The 21,593-nt window shown below is 53.5% G+C and overlaps 3 protein-coding genes across 8 annotated transcripts in view; 2 read left to right on the top strand and 1 right to left on the bottom strand.

The window, feature by feature from the left end:
• On the top strand, window positions 1-5,636 carry Rnf215 (ring finger protein 215; the record flags this gene model as incomplete). 2 transcript variants are annotated; one of them, XM_005396567.2, is given in 9 exon segments in its annotated part: window positions 1-113; window positions 355-498; window positions 925-996; window positions 1,076-1,161; window positions 1,592-1,748; window positions 4,114-4,233; window positions 4,310-4,453; window positions 4,700-4,802; window positions 4,887-5,636. In XM_005396567.2, coding segments are annotated over 9 exon segments (962 nt in total), but the record flags the coding sequence as incomplete, so codon positions are not given.
• On the bottom strand, window positions 5,598-20,042 carry Ccdc157 (coiled-coil domain containing 157). Of its 5 annotated transcripts, XM_005396256.1 has the most exons (12): window positions 19,818-19,906; window positions 16,093-16,231; window positions 15,503-15,761; window positions 13,654-13,825; window positions 12,389-13,028; window positions 11,348-11,425; window positions 10,805-10,995; window positions 10,028-10,204; window positions 9,687-9,855; window positions 8,264-8,403; window positions 7,770-7,858; window positions 5,598-7,684 (listed from the first exon to the last, which is right to left on the bottom strand). In XM_005396256.1, exons 3-12 carry the CDS (start codon window positions 15,748-15,750, stop codon window positions 7,435-7,437), a joined length of 2,154 nt encoding a protein of 717 aa, XP_005396313.1. In that variant the 5' UTR covers window positions 15,751-15,761; window positions 16,093-16,231; window positions 19,818-19,906; the 3' UTR covers window positions 5,598-7,434. The 5 variants fall into 5 exon arrangements, with proteins under 5 accessions (XP_005396313.1, XP_005396310.1, XP_005396311.1 ...); XM_005396253.2 differs by lacking the exon at window positions 16,093-16,231 and having other exon boundaries at window positions 19,818-20,042; XM_005396254.2 differs by lacking the exon at window positions 16,093-16,231 and having other exon boundaries at window positions 5,598-7,657; window positions 19,818-20,042.
• Window positions 20,041-21,593, top strand: part of Sf3a1 (splicing factor 3a, subunit 1, 120kDa) — a 22,790-nt gene continuing 21,237 nt past the window's right edge. Inside the window, exon 1 of the mRNA XM_005396258.2 lies at window positions 20,041-20,216. Coding sequence (XP_005396315.1) covers window positions 20,154-20,216 — 63 coding nt within the window. The 5' untranslated portion in view covers window positions 20,041-20,153. The remainder of the gene's footprint in view (window positions 20,217-21,593) is intronic.

Here is a 21,593-nt window from a genome sequence, read left to right as displayed (position 1 = left end):
GCGCCGTGCGGGTGGACGTGAGGCTGCAGCGGCAGGACGCTCTGGTCCTGGAGGGCGTCAGGATCGGCCCCGAAGCCGACCCGGCGCCCCCGCTGGGCGGCCGCCTACTGCTGGTGAGCGCCGCCTCCGACACCCGGCATAGACCCGGCACCCAGACCGCGCTTTGCTCCTGGAAGGAGCCCTGACAGCCCAGCGAACCCTCCCCAGTCTGCTTTGGCCCCCAGCATTCAACCTTCCAAAACCTGAGATGCCCTCTTCTCCCTACTCGCTCGCAAGACCCTGACCTTGCATCCTGTGTGGCCGACCCCGTCACCTGCCCTTGCCTCATTCTGCTCATTGACCCTCACTACACAGATGGACATCGTGGATACTGAGCAAGAGATGCCCGTAGAAGGCTGGATTGCAGTGGCATATGTGGGCAAGGAGCAGGAAGCCCAGCTCCACCAGGAGAATCAGGGCAGTGGTGCCCAGGCCTATCCCAAGGCCCTGGTCCAGCAGGTGCAGGGGCTGGGGCAAAAGGTTCCCAAGGCATCTGTTAGAGCCAGGCTACCAGCTGGCCCCTAAAGAGAAGCCCTGGGCCTGTGTGGGTTCGGGGACTCCAGTCTGGAGAGCTAGGCAGTCGGGTGTGGAATCAGGGAGGTGGGGAGAGGCTCTGATTGCTCTGGGATCTGCGCCATACTGTGCGAGGGGAGCGTTGGAGGATCGGGCAGAAGGCCTGCCTTGCGGGAACCAGGGAAAGGGCAGAGTTATTTGGATTTTACAGAGCAGGAAGCATGAGAGCTTTTGCCCTTGACCTCAAGAAGCTTATAGCTGGTCCGGAGGAAAGGCTTACTGCAGAGAGGAGAGCTAAGAGCAGTGGGGCTGCGCGAGGTGAGACAGGTGCGGCGGAGGATATGCCAGCGCCCCGCCTCTGTCCTCCTGCAGATGCGCCGGGCGCTCTTCCTGGGAGCCTCTGCTCTGCTTCTCCTCATCCTGAACCACAATGTGGTCCGAGAGGTAAAGCAGAGCAAGTCGTGAGGGTGAGTGGGCTGGGGAAGGGACAACCAGAGCCTGCTGACCTCCCTGTCCCCTCTAGCTGGACATATCCCAGCTTCTGCTCAGGCCTGTGATTGTCCTCCATTATTCTTCCAATGTCACCAAACTGCTGGAAGCACTGCTGCGGTGAGTTGGGGTTTGGGCTCCAAAAAAGACTGGGTCTGGGCAGCCTGCATGCTGAGGCTCCCTGGCTCTTCTGTGGGCTCAGCGGACCCAGGAACAGGCTGTATTCTCCAGGGCTGGAAATGGGGAGGAGGATGGGAAGGTGGTACCAGGGCTGTGTGAGAACTGGAAAAACCAACCGCTGGGAAAAGATTGTGAGCCAAATCAGATGGCCTGTAGGGGTGACATTCTGTGGGTTCCACGGCAGGCCTCTGGGGAGGGTGAGTCTGGGTCTCCTTCTTCCTTTTCCCTTTGTTTGGTTTTTGGGTTTTTTTGTTTTGTTTTTGGGTTTTTTCCAGTACCGGGAATCGAACTCACGACCTTGCGCTTGCCAGGCAGGGGCTGAGCTAAACCCCCAGCCCCTTCCTTTTCCCTTTGTGATTTTCCTTCCCAGGAGGACCCAGGCCACAGCTGAGATCACCAGTGGAGAATCCCTGTCGGCCAACATTGAGTGGAAGCTGACCCTGTGGACCACCTGTGGTCTCTCCAAGGATGGCTACGGAGGATGGCAGGATCTAGTGTGCCTGGGAGGCAGTCATGCCCAGGAGCAGGTGGGTGCAAGTGGATTCTGCTGGGTCCCAAATCCCACAGGGTCTCCTTGCCTTGGTGGAAGGCAGCCCTTCCTACCTCACAAGACTCATGTGTTTAGTGACATGATGCAGGGAGCCCTCCAGGAAGCATCTAGCCTAAGGTCATATGCAGTTCATCTTAGCTGCTGTCATCATTGTGCTGTTTTTCCACTCAGTAGCCTTCTTTGGCTCCCTATTGTCTTTAGAATAAAGTCAGATTCCTTAGTCTGGCTTTTATGGCTCTCCTCATCCCTCACCTTATAGGCTTTTCCCTATGCTCTGAATACCCTGTGCCATTCACTGGCCTCCACATGTGCTCTGGTCCCCTGCTTCTGGGCCTTGTTCGTCCTTGGCCCTAGGCACTGATCCCCTTTTTCTCCGTCTCCATAGGGCTGTCTAGCAGAACCCTCACAGTTCACGCTGCCTGCCTGCTTTGGAATGCTCCCTCATACCCTCTGCTCAAGGTCCTCTGCCTTACAGCAGTGTTTTACCAGGTCTCTCCCAGGACTCAGGGCGGCCCACCCTGTATGTTAGGGAGCATGCCTTGGTCTCCTACTGGCCAGGGATGTGTTCTCCTCGTCTCTGGATTTCCCAGTGCTCACATGAAGGGGTTCACAAGTGTCCACTAGCATTTCCTGGACCCCTTCTCTGTGCCAGCAGGCATGCCCGGTGAGCACCTCCAGCAGGTGTTAGTCAACCTGGGCCACCTTAAAGAGCTTCAAATAAGGCAGACTTGGGCTCCAGTCCTGGCTTTAAAAGCTTAGCTGAGTGATCATAAGTCAATAATCTCTCTGGTCTCATGTTCCTCGCTTGTGAGTAGGAACAGCACTATATGTATACATATATATCCATCCCTCATGGGCATTCCATACAGATCCAGGGCAGGGATTTGATGTGGGACTGAAGAAAGGTCAGAGCTGGGCAGGGGTGGGCCAAGGAATAGGCCCCAGGAGGCCTGGCGTTGAGAATGCCTACAGTCTATATACAGTTAGGTCTGGCTGGTAAGAAGGCAAAGCTGAACAGCCCTGGTCATGCTGCTGGCTGGAGTGGCCATGGCAGCTGAGGTGTCCAAAGGGTGGCTGGGCAGGTATCTCAGCTGGCTTGTCTCATGGACACTGGACCCTCAGCCCTGACCCCAAGCCAGCCTTTCGGAGCTTGGAGCACTCCTGGTACCCATGTATCAGGAAACTCAGACCAACTACATTCTTGATAACAAGCCCCCCCTCCGCCTTTCTTGGGGGCCCCCCAAGGTGCACTGAGCCTAGATGTTCCAAGCCAGGAGCTTCAGAGCAGGCTGTGCCCTGGAGAGCTTAGCTGTAGTGGCCACTCAGCAAGTCCTGCCCCGTGTGAGCCTGCTTCAGAACGGCATGGGACACAGCAGGGCAGCTCTAGCCCTGGGCTCACAGGACCCAGTCTGGGGAGTGGATAAGCTAGCAACAGTTATTCTTCTGGGGTGAGGGCTGAGCTGGTAGCAGACACAAGTCTCCCCGCTTATAGCAAAGGCACCGGAGCTCAGCCTAGGGCTTACAGGGAGCTTCCAGATCCGGTACCACCATCCCAGTGAGACAGGAGGGAAAATGGGGGCAGGCGCCTAGACACCTCTCAGTAACAGACCCCAAAGTACCTCCAACCATAAGCAAGAGCGCTGTCCTGTAGCACTAGCAGCCCCCAACCTTGTTTAGATCAAAGTGCTTCTCACCTCCTCTTCTGTCACGATGGGAGTTAACTTCAGCATTGGTCTGGGCAGAAAGCACCAGGAATACTGGAAGCTTTTAAGTGAATGTGTTTATTAGTCATAACATATCTACTAGCTGTGTGAAATAAGCGTGCCTGTGTGGGAGAGCATGTCTTACTGTGCCACGTCATTTCCTGAGCTGGCTCTTCCGTGTTCAAAATCTAGAGCCATGCTGCATGTGGTGGGAGCTAAGTCAGGAGCAGTGCGGTTCCCCTAGGAATCTGAAGCTCCCTGGGGCCTGGGCCTACAGGTTTTACGATGATTTCTCAGTTCTGTTTCCCAGCTCTAGCCCACAATTGAGCTCCTAGATGGAAGTGAAGCAGGGCATACTGCAGCCCGAGAAAGCACAGCAGGAGGAAGCGCAGGCTGAGGATGGGGTAGGACAGTGCAAGAGACACAGGTAGCTGTCCTTGCACCTGGGTGGAGCAAAGGCAGCTGGGACAGACCCTGAGGACAGGTGGCAGGGACAAGGGCTTGGAAGAAGGAACCCAGGAACCTGCAGGGACATGGAGGCCCTTGATGCATGTCACCTGCCTGTCGTGGGGGTGGATGCTCCTGAGGGAAACACAAGGAGCGGCTCCAGCACCCCTGACAGCTGCTTCCCTCCCCCAGAAGCCCCTGCAGCAGCTGTGGAATGCCATCCTGATGGTGGCCATGCTCCTGTGCACAGGACTTGTGGTCCAGGCCCAGCGGCAGGCATCACGGCAGAGCCAGCAGGAGCCTGGAGGCCAGGTGGGAGCCAGAGCACAGGAACCCTGGTGCCCCTAGCCCTCGGGCCTATGAGACTGTGGCTGTCCTCTTGCCATAGGTGGACCTTCTCAAGCGCCGTGTGGTGCGAAGACTGGCCTCCCTCAAGACCCGGCGCTGCCGTCTGAGCAGAGCAGGGCAGGGCCTTGCGGAGCCTGGCACTGAGACCTGCGCTGTGTGTCTGGATTACTTTTATAACAAGCAGGTTAGTGGCCTGGGTAAGACCAGCCATCAGCTGACCTGTGACTTCCCCTGCTGTACTCCTAGAGACCCTGAGACCACCCCACCAGGCCCTTTGCTTTCCAACCCCCAACAGGACTACAGAAACCAGAATGGGGTTGGGCCAGCAGGTAGAGGTTGGGGGAACAGGCGCTAAGAGGATTGTTTCCCTGCTCAAGTGAGGGCTGTGAGCCCTGCCCTTTGACTTGAGCCTCTCCCCTCATCCCTGTAGTGGCTCCGGGTGCTGCCCTGTAAGCATGAGTTCCACCGAGACTGCGTGGACCCCTGGCTGATGCTCCAACAGACGTGTCCACTGTGCAAATTCAACGTCCTGGGTAAGCACTGCGGCAGTGCCCTAGGGCCCAATGGCCCCACCTGATGCCTCCTTCCATGTCCTTCCTCCTCCTCCTTCCCTACAGGGAACCGCTACTCAGATGACTAGCTGCCCTGCTGGGGATTCTGTGTGCAGAAACAGACCCTTCCGCTGCATCCGGCCCCTAGCCTGGGCTCCTGGACAGGATGGTGGAATGGACAGGGTGGTCAGGCCTGTGGGTGGAAGATGTGGGCCCCAGCATACCATGCTGGGAAGCAGGGACCTGCACCCCTGGCCAAACATGCAGGCCCAGGGCCCACCAGGCCCGGGTGAGAAGTCGCCTTGTGGCCCTTTTCTGCAGTCCTGGGATATCTGTGTCTGCCTTGCTCACACGCGGCTCCTGGGACACTGCAGAGAGCATGGGACCAGTGGAGCCAGGGGATCCCCGAGGGCTAAGGCTCCGTGGCTGTGTTTTATGCTTATTTATTGGGGCAGAGGTGGATTGAGGAACAAGCTATCTGGCCTTGGCGCACCCTGGCCTGACTGTCTCTCAAGATAGTCTTGGTCAAGGCTGTCATGTTAAACCCAGAGACCCCGCTACTACTTGCTGTCCTCAGTCATTGGCAGCTACAGGCCCTGCTGCTGTCCAGCTGGGCTCCCACCCCAGGCCTGGCTGGGACAAGGCCTTAGAATCGACCCAGTCTTGTACTTCTTGGCTGGGGCATATGTTACTCACCGAGATACAGTACTTGAAGCCACAGGATAAATGTGGTGCATCCTCCAAGGGCATGTTTTTTTAAGAGTTGGGACAGGGAAGTTTTAATAGTAAAATAAACATGGATTTATTTTAACATAAGATGTAAAGTTTATGTGGCTGTTTTTAAGATTTTTTTTAAAAGTTGCCTTGGTTTCTACTGCCAGTGGCGGGCAGAGTTCTCAGATGACCCCCAAGGCCTCCCACCCCCACCCTACCATGAACACCCTGTATAATCTGTGCAGTGGTGACTCTACGGGATGTCACCCCCATGATCAGGTTATGTTATATGCAGAGCTGACCTTAAGATGGGGAAAGCACCCTAGTGGGCCTGATCGACACACAAGCCCATTAGAAGCAGTTTCCCCTGGCTGGCAGAAGTCAGAGACTTGAAGCACAAAAGGGATTCAATGCTGCAACATTTTCTGCTGCTCACCTGAAGATGGAGGGGCCATGAGGTAAGGAAGATGGAACTAGGAACCTTAGTCCTACAGGACTGAATTCAGCCAGCAACCAGAATGAGCTTGGAAGATTATTCCCCAGGGCTGACAGAAATACGCCCTGGTGAATACCTTAATTTCCACCTCCTAAGACCCTATGCCAAGAACCCTAGCCATGCAGGACTTGGACTGTGGACCTGCAGAACTGTGAGTTGATGAATGGATGCCATGTTGGGAGAGGCCTGAGAGAGTCGTTCAGCTGTGAGAGGGCTTCCCCGCTGGACCTGGGCTGGCCCAACTGCTCAGGGAGCCACCCCCAATGGCTGGCTCTCCCCTTAGGGATGGCCCAAGGCATCCCAGCCTCTTCAAGAACTCTGGGACTTCTCAGAAGCGGGAGTTAGGCAGACCTAACAGTGCTGGCCTGCTACACGTGACCCCTCTTGATCCTCTTCTGTTACCTGCAGAGCTCCACATGATGGTCTCCTTACCATCCTCACCAGAGGAAATGCCACAGAAGGCTGAGAGCACAGCCTGAGAAGTCCTTAGTGAGGGGGCTGGGAGTGTCGCTCAGTGGCAGACTGTTTGCCTAGCATGCATGAGGCCATGGGTTCAATCCCTGGTACTAGAAGGAAAAAAAAAGTCCTCAGCAAGGTCTCCAAGCTTATCCTTCACAGACAAACGGAAGACTCATGGGGCCAGTATCTTCCTTCTTAAGGACAATGACCACTGTGTGCCTGGGGTGTTTGGTGACGTGAATGCCCAGCCACATGGCACGCTAGGTTGAACAGGCCCCAAGGTCTAGGCCTTGTAAAGTCAGAGCTGGCTAAAGTCTTCAAAGGCCTGGCCCTGCGTTTGGTGGCCTCTTGGGCTCTAACCTTCAGGAGGTAGAGAACTCCTTTGTTCTCTCAGCAGTCCCTAAAGGCAAGGAGTTCCTCGGTGAAAGGATGCCTGGTATTCTTGAGTCCTTAATGTCCCCCGGCCCAGGTTTAAAGCCAAGGTGGGAGGCTGAAGCTGTCACTGTCTTCTGCCTGTTTTCGTGAGCCCAGAGCCAAGATCCTGGCCTCAGATTCCTCGCTGGCCCTTTCCCAGTACACCGTCACCCTGACACAGGCAGCTCAGGGGGTGCCAGTCACTGTGTCCAGCTTTACTCCTTGACTCTTGCTGTGGTAGTGGAAGGGCCCTTCACCTGGCCCAGGTACTAGAAGCTTCTTTCTGCCCCTGATGTGCTCTCCTCACCCACAGCCTACCCAGAGAGAGGCAGAAAGCAATCCCCCTACTGATAGCTCACAGTGCCAGGGCTTGCTGGCTGAGTCTCTCCTGACCCATGTCCTGCAAAGGGAGAGAAGGGCTGTTCCTCCAGCTGAGCCATGCTGAGGCCAAGAATGCCGTGGACATGGCTGGGGCTTTATTCCATTGGGAAGTTGCCAGCCGCCTCCCAACAGCCCTGTCCCTGCCGTAAGTTAGGTGAACCGCTCCTGGGACTGTTGTGCAGAGCTCGCCGGGCCCTGATTTGGTGAGAGTCTCCTCCTCAGCCTGGCCAAGGCCCGGATGGGGTTCTGAGTACAGGTGGCAGAGTGAGTCACATCCTTGAGGGAAGACTTGCTGGGCCATTTGCTGGGCTGCTGAGGAGGGGATCTTTGGGGATGGCCTGGCGGGGTCCAGCTTGTGCTGCCCATCGTGCTGCTAGGAAGGTACCGCCTGCTTAGGGGCCTGAGGACCAGTTCACAAGATCCCCTATAAATGAGGGGCACCATGCCACCCTTGTCTGCCCTGCCTTGGGCAAAGCCTTGCTCACCTTGGGGACACCCTCTGGGCCTGGGCCACGGGTGTTGCTCTCTGGGTACCCTTGCCAGGAGGGGACCACAGTTGGTCCTGCGGGATCAGCTGCAAAGAAAGCCAAGCTCCGAAGTGCCTAGGGGTCCCCTCCCCACTGTACAGAGAAGGTCTCATAGTAGGGAAGGAGAGCAAGAGCCTGAACTCATACTTTCCCACTTGAAGGGCAGGGAAAGCTATCTAGGACTTCTTCAGCTGCAAACCTTTGGGCAGACAACACATGCGGGAAGGTTCTTAAGGTGTGAAGGGCTCTAGGGATATTTGGAGCCAGAAGGTACAGAATCTGTAATATTCTCACACCTTCTTGATGTGTGGTACAAGTTTCACAAAAGCACAGCCTAAACCCACCTGCCATGAGGCTGGCTCTCAGCTCTTGACAGGTTCCCAGGGTAGATCTAATGACCTCTGCTGGGTAGAAGCCTCCTCCAATCCCCCGAAGTCCACCCTCAGGTCTACCTTGAGAGCCCCTTGCTGGGCCACCTCACGGATTTTGGATAGCATTGACTGGAGCCGGCCATTCTCCTCCTGCAGGATCCGGATGCGGATGTCATTGGCCTGTACTTGCCTCTCCATGTCGTCTGTGATGTTGCCAGAGCCTATGGGGACATGATACAGTATTTGGGACCCTGCCTCACCAGGTCAGCCTGTGCCCAAGGACAGACCTCAAAGGCCAGGCACAAGCGACTGGAGAGTACATTGGGCCTCTCATCACATCTGCCTTCTCTCTTTTTTTTTGGTATTGGAAATCAAATTCAGGACCTTGTACGTGCCAGGCAGGCACCTGTGCCACTGAGCTATATCACTGGCCCACATCTTCCTTCTCTTGAGGCTTTGTTCTCCTTCCCTGTTCCCCCGTCTGCTGGGAAGGTGACGCACTACTGTTTTGTTTTGCTTTTTGTCTTTTTGAGACAGGGTCTCACTATGCAGTTCAGGCTGCCCTTGAGCTCACTTTGTAGCCCAGGCTAGTCTCGAACTCACAAAGATCTTCCTGCCTCAGCCTCTCGAGTGCTGGGATTACCGGCGTGCACCACCATGCCCGGCCCAATATTGCCATCATAGAATCGAGAGCTGTGTGGGTCCTAGAACTCAGATGATTTAGCAGATTAGCAAGAGTGAATCTCTTATCCCTATTGAGAGAGAATCTTCCAGGCCACCTATTTTGGCAGGCCAGAGATACAGTGAGTTGTCCAGTCACCCCGGCAACTCCGGAAGTGAGTCACAGGAATACACCAAGGATGTTCTTTCCTAAGCTGCGGTGATCCACAGTTACTTCCAGCTCTCTAAACCTTGGCAAGTTGATGCCTGTTGTTTTCTGCTTTGTAAAAAGTGGACTGCTGCTTGCCTGATAGGACAGTTGTGAGGTGATAGGAGGGTCTGGCACTTAGTGTTCCGGACTGATGACTTGTGACCACTAAATGACAGAGGATCTTCCTGGCAGCTCTGAGGAGGGATTCATCACAGAGATTTAGAGGGCTGGGAGAAAACTCAGAAGGTTTGGCATCTGCTTCTGGGCCAGTGCAGGTACCTAGCACTCCTAACCGTGGGGATCAGGACACCACACTGCTGTGGCATAGGGAGATGCCAGGAAGAGGGACATAGGGAGGCCAACCAAAGGACTGCCATGTGAAGTGGTGCAGTACATACCCTAGAGGCAGCCAGACCTGTGACTAGGTTCAGCTGTGACAACCACGGGCAGTGACCTTATCTCTGGACTTCCATTTCTCCTGTGCACAAAGGGATGAACAACACAGGAAGCACCTGCATGCTGGCTGGCCCCTGCCCCACTACCAGAAGTCTGGAGGAGTTGTCCTGCCCAGCTGTACCCGCACCTGCCTACGCAGGCCCCCTCGTGCCCTTGGCATCAGGCTCAGGCGCTTACTTTGGATCGGGTCCTCCATGGGCCTCTGTAGGTCAGGGAAGGCCACTAGCAGTCGCTCCTGCTCCCTCAGCTCCGCCATCTCCTGTTGCAGGTCCACTACAGTCAGCCGCAGGTCTGTCGTCACGTGTTCCAGGTCCTGCTTCTCCCGCTGCAGGCCCTGCAGCAGCTCCTGTGTTGTGGAGAGGCTTAGACCTGGTCCCAGGATGGCTCCCGGCTTCCTGCTCCCCTGGGGACGCCATCCCACCCGCAGGCACAGGATGGACTCGCAGGTGCTCAGCAGGTTGGAGGCTCCGCTGCTGAAAGGGAAGGGTCATCCCCACCCTCAACCTGTCCATTTGCACCTGCTGGGCCTGGAGCTGGCACTGTCCCTGCTCCTTCTCACTCTGTAGGCTCTGGAGCTGCTCCTCCATCTGGGCCCGCTGGCCCTCAGCCTCGTCCAGACCTCTCTGCAGCTCCTCCCGCTCCTGGTCTAGGCTGTCCAGCTGCTGTAGCAGGGCCCGCTGTTTGGCTTGCAGGGACTGAGTGGGAAGAGACAGGCTGTGAGACCCACAGGGCTGGGCCAACAGCCAGATGGGACTGAAGAGGCTACAGTATCCCTGTCCCTCTGAACCTCCCTTTATGCCTCATGTCTGTGCACGGGGAGGCCACGCACACATAAAGGGGAAGGGGCGGAAGTGGCGAACATACACCAGCCTGCTCTAGGCTTGGGCTCTCAGCTTGCAGACCCCTTGGAAGATAGCTGGCTGACCTTGGCAGCCTTACCCCCCACACACACACTCCAACACACTTCTTTCCAGTTGACTGCAGTCCCCACTAGAAGGGGAATTCTGGGAAAGTTTTTCTTCTTACGTCTTTAGTGTCACATGAGCCTGTATCACTGAAACCCACATTGCCAGCATCCACTGGGTATGAAGCAGGAAGAAACAGTGGTGTTCTGCTGTGAATCCTAGCTCCGTCTCCTGCTACCTGTGTGCCTGGGGCTACTTCCTTCACAGCCTCAGTTTCCCCACTCATGAAATGACAATGACAAGAGGAGCTCCCTCCTACTGTTACGGCAGGGAACAAGGACAGGGGTGCATACACAGCCTGAACCCCAGTCCCTGTGCCTTGGGCCTCACCTCCTGGTGACGAACCATGCTGTCCACACGGGCCTTCTCCTTGTCCAGCTCCGTGCTGGCCCAGCGGATCTGCTGTCCAGCTCCATCCAGCCGTCCTGCCAGCAGCTGCACCTGCTCCTCTAGCTGCTGCACCTGCCTCTCGGCTGCCACCCTGTGCTCAACTTCCTCCTGCAGCTGCTGGGCCTTTGGCTCTGCAGGGTTGAGCAGGCATGGGGGCCAGAGCAGGGGTGCAACTCCCTGCACTACCCCAGACCTAGGAAGGGACCTAAGGGGAGGTTCTTATCATGTCTCTGGGCTTCAGAGTTCTCAGTCACAACATGGGGCTCTACAACCCTTCGGTGGGTCTGGAAAACAGAAGGTGTTCTTTGGGCAGGAGGTGTCACCCAAGCTCAAGTGGTTGCACAACAGTGCTAATGGTCAGGTCTACCCTACTACAATAATCCTCTTTGTCCCAGAAGCTCAGGGGACAGAGATGGAGGACACTCGTCCAGCCACATCACTGGACTGAGACAGGGCACAGGGACACATAACAGGGCTCCTTACCCATGGCCTGCATGGACTCCTGCTGCTGCTTCAGCTCTCCCTTGAGGTTGACCACCTGTGTCTTTAGATCACATATTTCTATAGCAGCCAAAAGAAAAGCTGTTCAGAGGGGCCCTTGGGCCTGGCCAGTAGCCCTCATGCCCAGAGCACCCTGCAGAATGGAGACAGCTATGCCATTGGGGAGGCCACCAAGGAACACTGAGGAGATGCCAGGAAGCCTGGGACCTCGTCTTGCCTCTCGCTGCTGGCTGCCATGTGTTGGTACCACTTTGGGCCATGATGTCCTCCATAGAGGCCATGGTCAGGCTCGGGAAGGGCAGCAACGTGCTCTAATCCTGCAAGCCTCACAACACAGCAACTACTGGCAACATCCAGTACTTTTCACTGTTGCCTAATAGATTTTGCCAAAGCCAAAAAGACTGCTCTGTTGCGGTGCAGGCCAGGGGAATGAGCTCCTCAGAAGTAACCCTCAGTGATGGTCAAGAGCAAGGGGGTTAGGGCTGGGGATTTAGCTCAGCGGCACAGTGCCTGCCTGGCAAGTGCAAGGTCGTGAGTTCGATTCCTGGCACTGGGGGTTAAAAAAAAAAAAAGAAAGAAAGAAAGAAAGAAGTTTTTGGGCTGGGGATTTAGCTCAGCGGCACAGTGCCTGCCTGGCAAGTGTGAGGCCATGAGTTCGATTCCTGGTACCGGGGGAAAAAAAAAATAGAGCAAGGGGGTTAATAGCCAGCTCTCTCCCTCTTCTCATGGGACAACCAAGGCACACACACTACCTACTGTCTGCTGGTGTTCCCCAGTGGGTCTGATCCCCAGCTCAGAGTGGTATTCTTAGCAGCTGTGTCATGTGGGCCTTGACCGGGAGGCTCCAGAGTTCACATTTCTCCTCATGGGCAATACCCCCAGCTGGATAGGCACGTCCTTTACTGCCTTTCTTTCCTTGCCTCTTGCCCACTTCTCAATCTATTAAACTACTGGTACTGGTCTCAGGTCTCAGGGTATAGCAGAGCCCTTGGGCACTGAGTGTCCAGCCTATAGGGTACAGACCTGCAAGCAGTTGTTGCCTGTCACACTCCCACTTGCTCAGGTGCTGCTTGGACTCTTCCTCCTGCCGCCGCCGCTCACCCTGCTCCTGCCGCAAGTCCTGCTCCAGCTTGTCCACCTGCTTCCTCAGGCTGTCCTTCTGCCCCTCAGTCTCCTCCAGCTGGGCCCTGAGAGGCCCAACAAGCTGAGAGAGGGCCGCCACGTGCTTACTGAGGCACGTTAGGTCTTTGCTCTGCTTTTCTGCCCAATGGCTCATGGTGGCAGCTGGTAGGGGCTTGATCCCCACGCTGTCCTGCACCAGCTGCTGGAACTGGCCCAAGGATGAAGGCAAGTTCTGGCTCTGACAAAGGCTGATGATCACCTTGCTCACGTCCCACAGGCTGCCCTGGACGCTGGTGCACGCATCACAGGGTACCAGGGCTGTTTCAATGGTCTGGGAGTAGACACTCCTGGTGTTCTCAGAGGTCCTGGCGGGGTACTTCAGAGAGATGGGGACGCTCTGCGGCCCTTGGCAGATCTGGTGTGAGCATGATGTTGGAGAGGGAGGCTCGATAAACTTGGCAGTAACACATTCAGGGCTCCTGGCTGACTTGCCCTTGGCTGTGGGTTTGGAGGTGGGGCTTTCCCCTTGGCTTGCCCTTTCCTGGGGTCAAGAAAAGAAAGAAAAACAATGAGAGAGATGGGCCTGTGAGGTGCCTGGTTCCCTGGGGATGTTCTGTGACAACCTTCAATACTCGGATCCTTGGATGATACCTGACACCAACGCAAGTAAGAAAGAACCTTCTCCCTCTTTGCCTATGACTCAACTTAGCAAACCCAGCCCTGGCTTGATGTATGTGTGGTCCTGGGACAGTGACAGCGACAGCGACAGCTACTGGTTAGTGGGCCCCTGCTTGCTCTCATGCCACCATAACCACTCTGTTCTAGTTTCCTTCCCCTCATGGTGACCACTGTCCTTCACTGGGTGACAGTGAGGACTGTAAGATAACCTGTAACAAATGGGGCTCCTATTCCCCCCTACTGCACAGGACCACAGTTGGGATTTTCCCAAAGTCCCACAGGGTAAATGACAGAACGAGGAGGCTCAGACATGACCCCCAAGGCCTGTGTTCTCAACAGCCGTGCCACGTGAGCCCTGACCGGGAGGCTCAGTTCACACTGCTCCTCATGGACAGTCGGGAGCCAGGGAAGGAGGCAGTGCGCAGTGATGCCCTGGGGAGCTAGGGCAGGGTATGAGGGTCATCACAGTCGGGGCTGGGGTAACCCACCTGGGGGGCTGTCTGCTGATAGAGCACGCCTAGCCTCAACAGGCTGCCCCAGAAGCGCCGCGCTGTGAGCCCCACAGACATGCAGGGCCCCACAGCCTGGGAAGAGGGCATCATCTGCTCTGAGCCAAGGTTTTCCAGGTAGCTGGCACAGCTCTGAAGCAGCAGCAGGAGTCTGTGGGCAGAAATGGCAAGGTGGGCCGGGCCTGAGGTCAGTGTGTCCTCACACCACACAACTGGCAGTTTCTGGCCGAGCTAATGAGGGACTTGAGAGTCTCTTAATGTGCGCTGCCAGGCCATCTTTATCACAATCCAGGGGCCGCTCCCTCCAGAAAGCTCTTCTCAGCCCCAAGTTTGGTTCAGGGACCTCTTCCAGGCCTCCTGGGTGGCAGCACTTCTGTCTAGCTATTCCCCAGGGAGTACAGGCTTGGCCAAACCAGAAAGGGTTGGGCCAGGTACTCCTAGCGAAGGCACAGAGTGATGCAAAGCCATATAGGACGGAAGATGTGTTCTATACTCACATTTCTCCAGCCCATCGTAGGTTATAAATGGTGCTTTCATACCCAGGCTCCTCTGGGCCTAGAGTAGTAACCCTGCCTTCTCCATCCCCAGGCAGCCCATCCTGCAAGGTCGCTGCTGCCTAGTAGGTTCCCATGGCTTTACTGGCATAGAAGGTTTTTGAGAACTGGGTTGTGATACCCAGAAGGTAAAAGGCTGATGATCATGTTAACTTTATTGTTGTTGCTGCTGTTATTATTTTGGTACTGCTATCATTATTGTTATTGTTATCATTATTATTACTATTGTGGTGGTACTAGGGATTATTCCCAGCCCTTTTTATCTTTTGAGACAGGGTCTTGCTAAATTGCTAAGTTGCCCAGGCTGGGTTTGAACATGTGACCCTCCCTTTCAGCCTCCCTGAGTGCTGGGATTACAGGTATGTGCCACCATGCACACCTGGTGCTAGGAATGGAACCCAGGGCCTCACACTTGCTAGGCAGGTGCTCTGTCACTGAGCCACACCCTCAGGCCAACAGGCCTTTAACATCCAGCAATAGCATAGAAGTGCTGGAACTACAGGGAATTTAGTAGCCTCTTCCCAGCAAGGCTAGAAGTTGGAAAAACACATCCCCTGTCTGGCCTTGTGAGGCATAGGGGTAACAATGCAAACTGTAAGAGAGCAGGAAAAATAGCCTGGGATGGAAACATTGAGTAGCAGCTCCGGAGTCCCGGATACACAGAAACCTGAGGAGGCAGCAGACAGAGCTGCTGTGCCCCGGGGACAAAAAGGGTTGGGCAGCAACTCCACTCCCTAAGGCAGACAGGATAGCATAGTATAGCTTAGCGCAGCACAGCACATAACACAATAAAAGGTGAGGGGCCAGCCAGGCATGGTAGTGCATGCCAGCAATCCCAGCACTGTGAGAGGCTGAGGCAGGCAAATTGCAAGTTCAAGCCCAGTCTGGACAATTTAGGCAACTTAATGAAACCCTATCTCAAAAATTTAAAAAAGAGGGGGCTGGGGATTTAGCTCAGCGGCACAGTGCCTGCCTGGCAAGCGCAAGGTCTTGAGTTTGATTCCTGGTACCGGAAAAAAAAAATATTTAAAAAAGGACTGGGGATGTAGCTCAGTGTGAAGACCCTTGGTTCAATCACTAGTACCAATTTTGTTTTTTTAAAGGTGAGTAATTTTGAGGGTCCTGAGCTGATCCGGCTCCTAACAGGTACTCGGTCCATGGTAATTATTGTTACTACATTGTCACCATCTCTAGGAGGGGCTTCTGTGGCTGCTATTGCTGTAAGAGGCAAGTGGCATCACCCTGAGGTGGCCAGGTTCAGTCAAGATCCTCACCTGTCAATGACCAGCTCCAGCAGCACAGCATGGGACAGCTGTGTGAACTCAGGGTCACCTGGCACATGGTCATAGTGCTCCAGCAGGGCCACCATGTCGAGGTCACAGGCCACACGGTCAGGGAACTTCCAGGAGGGGAAGCGCACAGGTCCGGCGCGAGAGAACACATCCACAATGGTGCCCTGCAAGTCGGTGAGATCCTTGCGCAGGCTGTCCATGCAGGCCTGGCTGCCCAGCAGGTGTGCCATTCCCACAGCTCCTGGGGCAGGAAGAGAGGAGCCTCGTTGGCCAGAGAGATGTGGCTACTGTTGGAGGAATCTTCCAGAAACCTAATCTATCGGGTTGCTCCTTAGCAACTTACTCCTCTGCCACGACCTTGGCAGAAGTCTGCTAATGATCTGGCTGACAGTCTCTCTCCCTATGAGCTCGTAACTGTCACCTTTAGGTTCGCTGTTATATGACCTGGCAACCTGGGCTGAGAGGCCTGAGGACCAGCCTGTCCCAAGTGCTGGGAATCTTAGACACCCAGGTCTTGTGTCTGTGACACCTGGAGACCTTCAGTCTCCCCAGACAATGGGCTCTGGTCTCACCTCTCAGGGGTGCCTGCCTGTGGAGCTGCAGCCATCAACTGTGTCTGGCTGTTGGATTAGCTTGCAGGCTCCCGGGCTCATCTAGGTGTCTGGCTTCCTGTCTCCCGTGCAAGTCTGAGCTCAAGTAGCCCTCCAGGCCCTGGAATGGATGAAGGTGACAGTGAGTGACCACACTGTCAGGCAAGGATTCCTTGGGGATAGGGTGGAGGCTGCTTAGGAAGAAGGGGGGCGTATTTCAGGCTGGAGGAATAGAATAAGCTATATCCCCAGCTCATTTTTATTTTTCACTGTGAACAGCGTCCCACTAAGTCACTAAATTGTCCAGGTTAGGCTTGAATTTGCAATGTTTTTGTCTCAGCCTTCGAGAGTGCTGGGATTATAGGTGTAATCACTGCATCTGGCCTCAACCCTTTTTTAGGGGGCAGGGGTATCAGAATCAAACTCAGGACCTCACGCTTGCCAGGCTGTGCTACTGAGCTAAATCCCCGGCCCCCTCAACCCTTTTCTTTTCTTTTTTTTTCTTTTCTTACTCAGGTGGCTGAGGCAGGAGGATTACTGTGAATTCGAGGCCAACGTGGGCTACACAGTCAGTTCAAGGTCATCCTGAACTATGTAGCAAGACCATCTCAAAAAAGTAAAAAAGTAAAAATGAAAAAACAAACAACAAACAAAACAAAAAGACTAGGGGCAGGGGGAAACAGGGCACACAGAACCCTGTCCTCTGGGAACATCAACTATGTCTAAAGGTCTTTACAAAGAGGAAAACTGGATGCGTCAGCTTTACTCACTGCAAAGAAAGCCGTATTTGTTGGCATTCATGTATACACACAAACACATACGTGCTTGCACCCTACATACATGTTGTTTTGGCAACTGCCTCTCCTGAGATACTACTGCCTATGAGATTTTGTGTCCCTAAGGAGTGAAATGGAAACAAAGAGAAAAAAACCAGACCAAAACATTTGAAATGGGCATGAAGGGAACAAATCAAGCAAGCGAGAAGCTCTACCTGGGAGGAAGCAGGCATAGCACCTGGACTCATAGCTTGCTTATGAAGGTTTAAAAAGGCCCCAAGAAACACTAATCTGTTCACCTTCAAATAAGGTACTAGCTAGCAACCTGGCATGGTGGTATATACCTGTAATCCCAGCAGTCTGGGAGGCAGAGGTAGAAGGATCACAAGTTTGAGCCTAGCCTGAGCAATCTAGCAGGACCCCATCTCAAAAACTAAAAGTGCTGGGAATGTAGCTAGCTCAGTGTAAAGGCCCTAGCTTCAATCCCCAGTACCACAACAAACAAATACACTACGGTAGCCACATGGGGTCAGCTCACATAGCTTCAGATAGTAACAGCAAGTGTCAAAGCATCAAGAATATCCAAGGTTACCTGTAATCTCAGCAACTTGGGGGGCTGATGCAGGAGGATCACAAGTTCAAGCCCTTCCTGGGCAATTTAGAAATTTTGTGAAACCCTGTCTGGGGATGTAGCTCAGTGTGAAGGTCCTGGGTTCAATCCCCAGTACAAGAAAGAAAAAAATAAACAGAGAGAGGGAGGGAAGGTCGAAGAGTCCAGGGTTAACTTTTGTGGATTGTCCTGAAAACTGAGGTTATACAGATGCAGAAGTCTGAGAAGCACTTAGGCATATATCAAGTGAAGGAGCGTTTAATTTTCTCTATAATTCCTGGGTCTTGAGTAGAACCCTCAGTCCTGACCTATACTAGGAACCACACATGTGATGGCGGTAATGTGATGGCACTGCCCTTATTAGGAGTGGAAGCTTACTCTACTTCCCTTTAGTTCCTTAGGCTCCAGGGTGAAAGTCTGACTTGCAGAGAAGAACAGGAGCCTTTTCTTCTCTCACATTCAACGTTCAAACCCCTTCTTTCTCTCAGACCCAGAACCCTACCCCACTGGTCAAGATTATGCTCACTGCCTCCAGCAAGCAGCCAGTCTCTGTCTATAAAAGGAGCCAGCTGGGATAACAAACCTTTATGTCAGCATGTTATGGAGGGAAGATGGTAGTGAATGCATATTTCTACATCAGTCACCAGTGATAACCTAAATCAACAGGACATGCTGACCTGGATCAGTGAATCCCTGTAGTAGAATCTGATAAAGATCAAAGAGTTGTACTCAGGGGCTGCCTATTGTCAGTTTATGGGTACTCTTCCCTGGTTCCACCACCTTAAAGAAAGCTAAGCTAGAATATGAATATATCCAGAACTTCAAAATACTACAAGTAAGTTTTAAGAAGATGGGTGTTAACAAAATAATTAGCATAGATAAATTAGTAAAAGGAAAGTTTCAGGGCAATTTTAATTTGTTCAATGGTTCCTTTACTTTTTTTTCTTTTTGGTACCAGGAATGGAATTCAGGACCTTATGCTTGCCACAGGTAGGTGTTTGTGCTGCTGAGCTATATCCCTGGCCCTGGTTCCTTTACTTTTTAATTTTATTTACTTATTTTAATGGCATTAGGAATTGAACACAGCTGGGGATATAGCTCAGCGGCATAAGCGCTTGCCTGGCAAGCCTGAGGTCATGAGTTCGATTCCTGGTACAAAAAAAAAGGAATTGAACCCGAAGACTTCACACTGAGTTACATCCCCACCCCTTTTTATTTATTTCAGATTTTTAAACAGTCTCACTAAGTTGCCCAGGCTGGTCTCAAACTTGTGATCCTCCTGCCTCAGACACCCAGAGTGCTGAGATTACCTTTGGTGCAACCATACCCAGACACTTTTTTTATATTTTTTATTAAAACACATGTGTGTCCAACCTGCAGCCCAAAGGTTGGATACATCTGCTAAAGCCAACTACATGGCAGCTGTCATTCTCTGACCTGAGATTGCTAAATGCATGAATCCCCGGGGACACTGAAGGGATTGAAGACAAAGGAATAACCATCTGCACTAGTCCAAAAGACTCACCTGAGTTCAGATTCCCACCCTACCCACTCTGAACTTCACAATTCTCCGTAAATAGGTTGCTATAAGAAATCGTTTATGATGTAGTGTTTGACACATGGTCTGGCTCTCAGTAAATGCTCAATATATCCTAGCTATCTTTTTAGGCCCCTCACTTCTCAGAAGCACACCTCCAATCCTGCCTGCTTCTCACTCTGCTGAGATCCTGTCCTTCCTGTCCCCTCTCCTCTCCCTCTCAGCTCTGGAATGAGGAAAATCAGCTTGGAGCTCCTGCCTGGTCTTCAGTTTCCTTGCCTGTGAAATGGGGCAGTGATAGAGTTTCTCCCTCAAGACCCGCCCCCCACCTCCCTCCCTCCATAAACCTGCAGCAGGTTTACGCCACTGTTACTGTTATTAGTGTAGAATAATGGTAGCTAGAGCCCATGCCCATAGCGGATGCTTGTAGTCCCAGCTACTCAGGAAGCTTGAGGCTGGACTACTGCTTGACCCCAGCCCTGGCAAGAGAGAGGAACAGGATGCAGACTTCACAATGGGAGTCAAGATTGCGACCTAGGAAAGCGCCCAACTTGAGAAGGGGTGGAACCTAGAAAAGGCAGGCCCATGGAAAAGAGGCCTGGGAATTACGAGCGTGAAGTTTGAAGGTGGGACTTTGAAGCGGGTGGGCCTAAGGGGAAGGGGCTCTCCAACGTGAGAGGTCAAGGGAGGGAGCCTTGAAAGTCCGGGTGGGAGGGAGCAGGAATAGGCTTGGGAAGTAAAGGGAAGTGCTGTGGCGTCCGACGGGTGGTACAGAACATCTCACCTGTCTCTGGCGTCGCCGGTCCAGGTTTTGTGTCAGCAGGCTCAAGGAACTGCCTGCGGCGCGCCTGCTGCTTCAGGGATCCTCTGAAACCCGTAGCTTGGCTCCCAGGCTGCTGCCATGACAACGGAGTAGCGCGCGGCCTCGCCGGGGGAGGGGCCGGAAGCACGTCAAAGGTGAGGGGGCGGGACCGGAAATTCATAATCTTGCCTTCGCTGCAAGGTCTTGCTCGGCGGCCGCCATCTTGAGAGCTCCTCGTACCTTTGGTGTGTGAGTCTGTCTTGACGCAGCAGCGGTTATCTACACAGAGGCGGGCTGGCAGCCCTGAGCATCGCAGTCATGCCGGCCGGACCCGTGCAGGCGGTGCCCCCGCCGCCGCCGGTGGTCACCGAGCCGAAACAGGTACCGCGTCCCCCTCACCTCGACCGGCAGCCCTTCCTTAGGCCTGGACCCTCCCCTCCTTCGCTGGCGCGCGGTACTGTGCCGCTGCTCTGGAGTTCTGGGAGGGACTACAAGTCCCAAGAGGCAGCGCGCTTTCCATGGTAGCCTTGCGAGCCCGCTTAACAGTGGTTCTAAATGGTCCCAGATCGAGCAACTTGGGCATCGCTTTAGGAGGTTATTAGAAATGTAGAGTCAAGGGTCTGGGGATTTAGCTCAGCGGCATAGCGCCTGCCTGGCAAGCGCAAGGTCTTGAGTTCGATTCCCGGTCCTGGAAGAAACAACAACAAAAAAAGTAAAGTCTACCCCAGATCTAAGTAGGAATCTGCATTCTAACAAGATCCCAAGGCGATTCGTTAAAATGTGAGAAGCATTGATCTAGTCCTTCCATTAGTCTGTGGCAGTTGGGCCCGCCGCCCCAGTCTTTGCCCAGCAAACCCAGCCTGCACGGTACAGTTTTGGATGTTACTTCTCAGCATCTGTGGTGTTTACCCTAACCCAGACATCGTGCCAGGGTCCAGCATATCAAAATGAATGAGGCACAGTCCTCTTCCATAGGAGAGCGCCCAGACTAGTAAGGAGAGAGGCAGGCAACTCGTAAATGTTTATTGTCCAGACCACTGAGTGAATGATACAGTGCCAATCAGCTCTTCAAAAACTCTCAACCAGGTGAGGGGGGAGGGGAATACACATAAATAATTAAAGTATGATGTAGTATGAGCCATAAAAGTATCAGTAAAGAAACGAAAACTTAATGAGCATTGCTTGATGAAGGTAGGAGAAGCCCACAGGAAGGAGAGATAAATTGTTTTTAGGATAAATAGTTCACCGAGAGGTGATTAGGGAAGGCAAATGGCACACTTTACTCATTTAACATTTATTGAGCACATATTATATGCTGATCACTGCTTTCGATTCAGAATACAGCGAAGAATATGACAGTACAGCAGGGAACATGACAGAAGAGGCCTATGCCCTTTCCACAAATGTTTAAGTGCCCCTGGCATTTTTCTAATCACTGAGGGAAAATAAACAAGACAATACAAGGTAATCAGTAGACAAAAAGGTAAGAAGAAGCCATGCTTTCTCTGGTGATGAGTAAATAAGCAAGTACTGTTGAAATACAGGATTGGGAGAATGGTGGCAGGTGAGATTATGAAATTTGAACTTGTCTTTATAGACAGTGGGAGAAATGGAAGCTTTTTTAGATGGTGACATTTGCGTTTGAGAAATTAGGAAGTGATGTGGAGAGTCACTAGGGTGGAAGGCTGATTACTATTCAAAAGATGCAGAGGGCCAGGTCTAGGTGGGGCACAGAGGATGGGCATGTGCTTGTCACAA

This window comes from Chinchilla lanigera, unplaced genomic scaffold (genome assembly GCF_000276665.1).
Source record: "Chinchilla lanigera isolate Chin_1 unplaced genomic scaffold, ChiLan1.0 scaffold00054, whole genome shotgun sequence".
NCBI lineage: Eukaryota > Metazoa > Chordata > Mammalia > Rodentia > Chinchillidae > Chinchilla > Chinchilla lanigera.
The sequence above is the reverse complement of the archived record's forward strand: the minus strand, read 5'-3'. Positions and strand labels throughout refer to the sequence as shown.

What these genes read in the sequence shown, in the direction of transcription:
- Ccdc157 (XM_005396253.2), bottom strand. Translation starts at nt 20,016, where the DNA reads ATGAATTTCCGGTCCCGCCCCCTCACCTTTGACGTGCTTCCGGCCCCT. An exon ending in CAGGCAACAACTGCTTGCAG is followed by an intron (nt 11,426 to 12,388) that starts GTCTGTACCCTA and finishes TGGCTGCTATAG; the next exon opens with AAATATGTGATCTAAAGACA. An exon ending in GCCCAGAGGGTGTCCCCAAG is followed by an intron (nt 7,685 to 7,769) that starts GTGAGCAAGGCT and finishes ACTGGTCCTCAG; the next exon opens with GCCCCTAAGCAGGCGGTACC.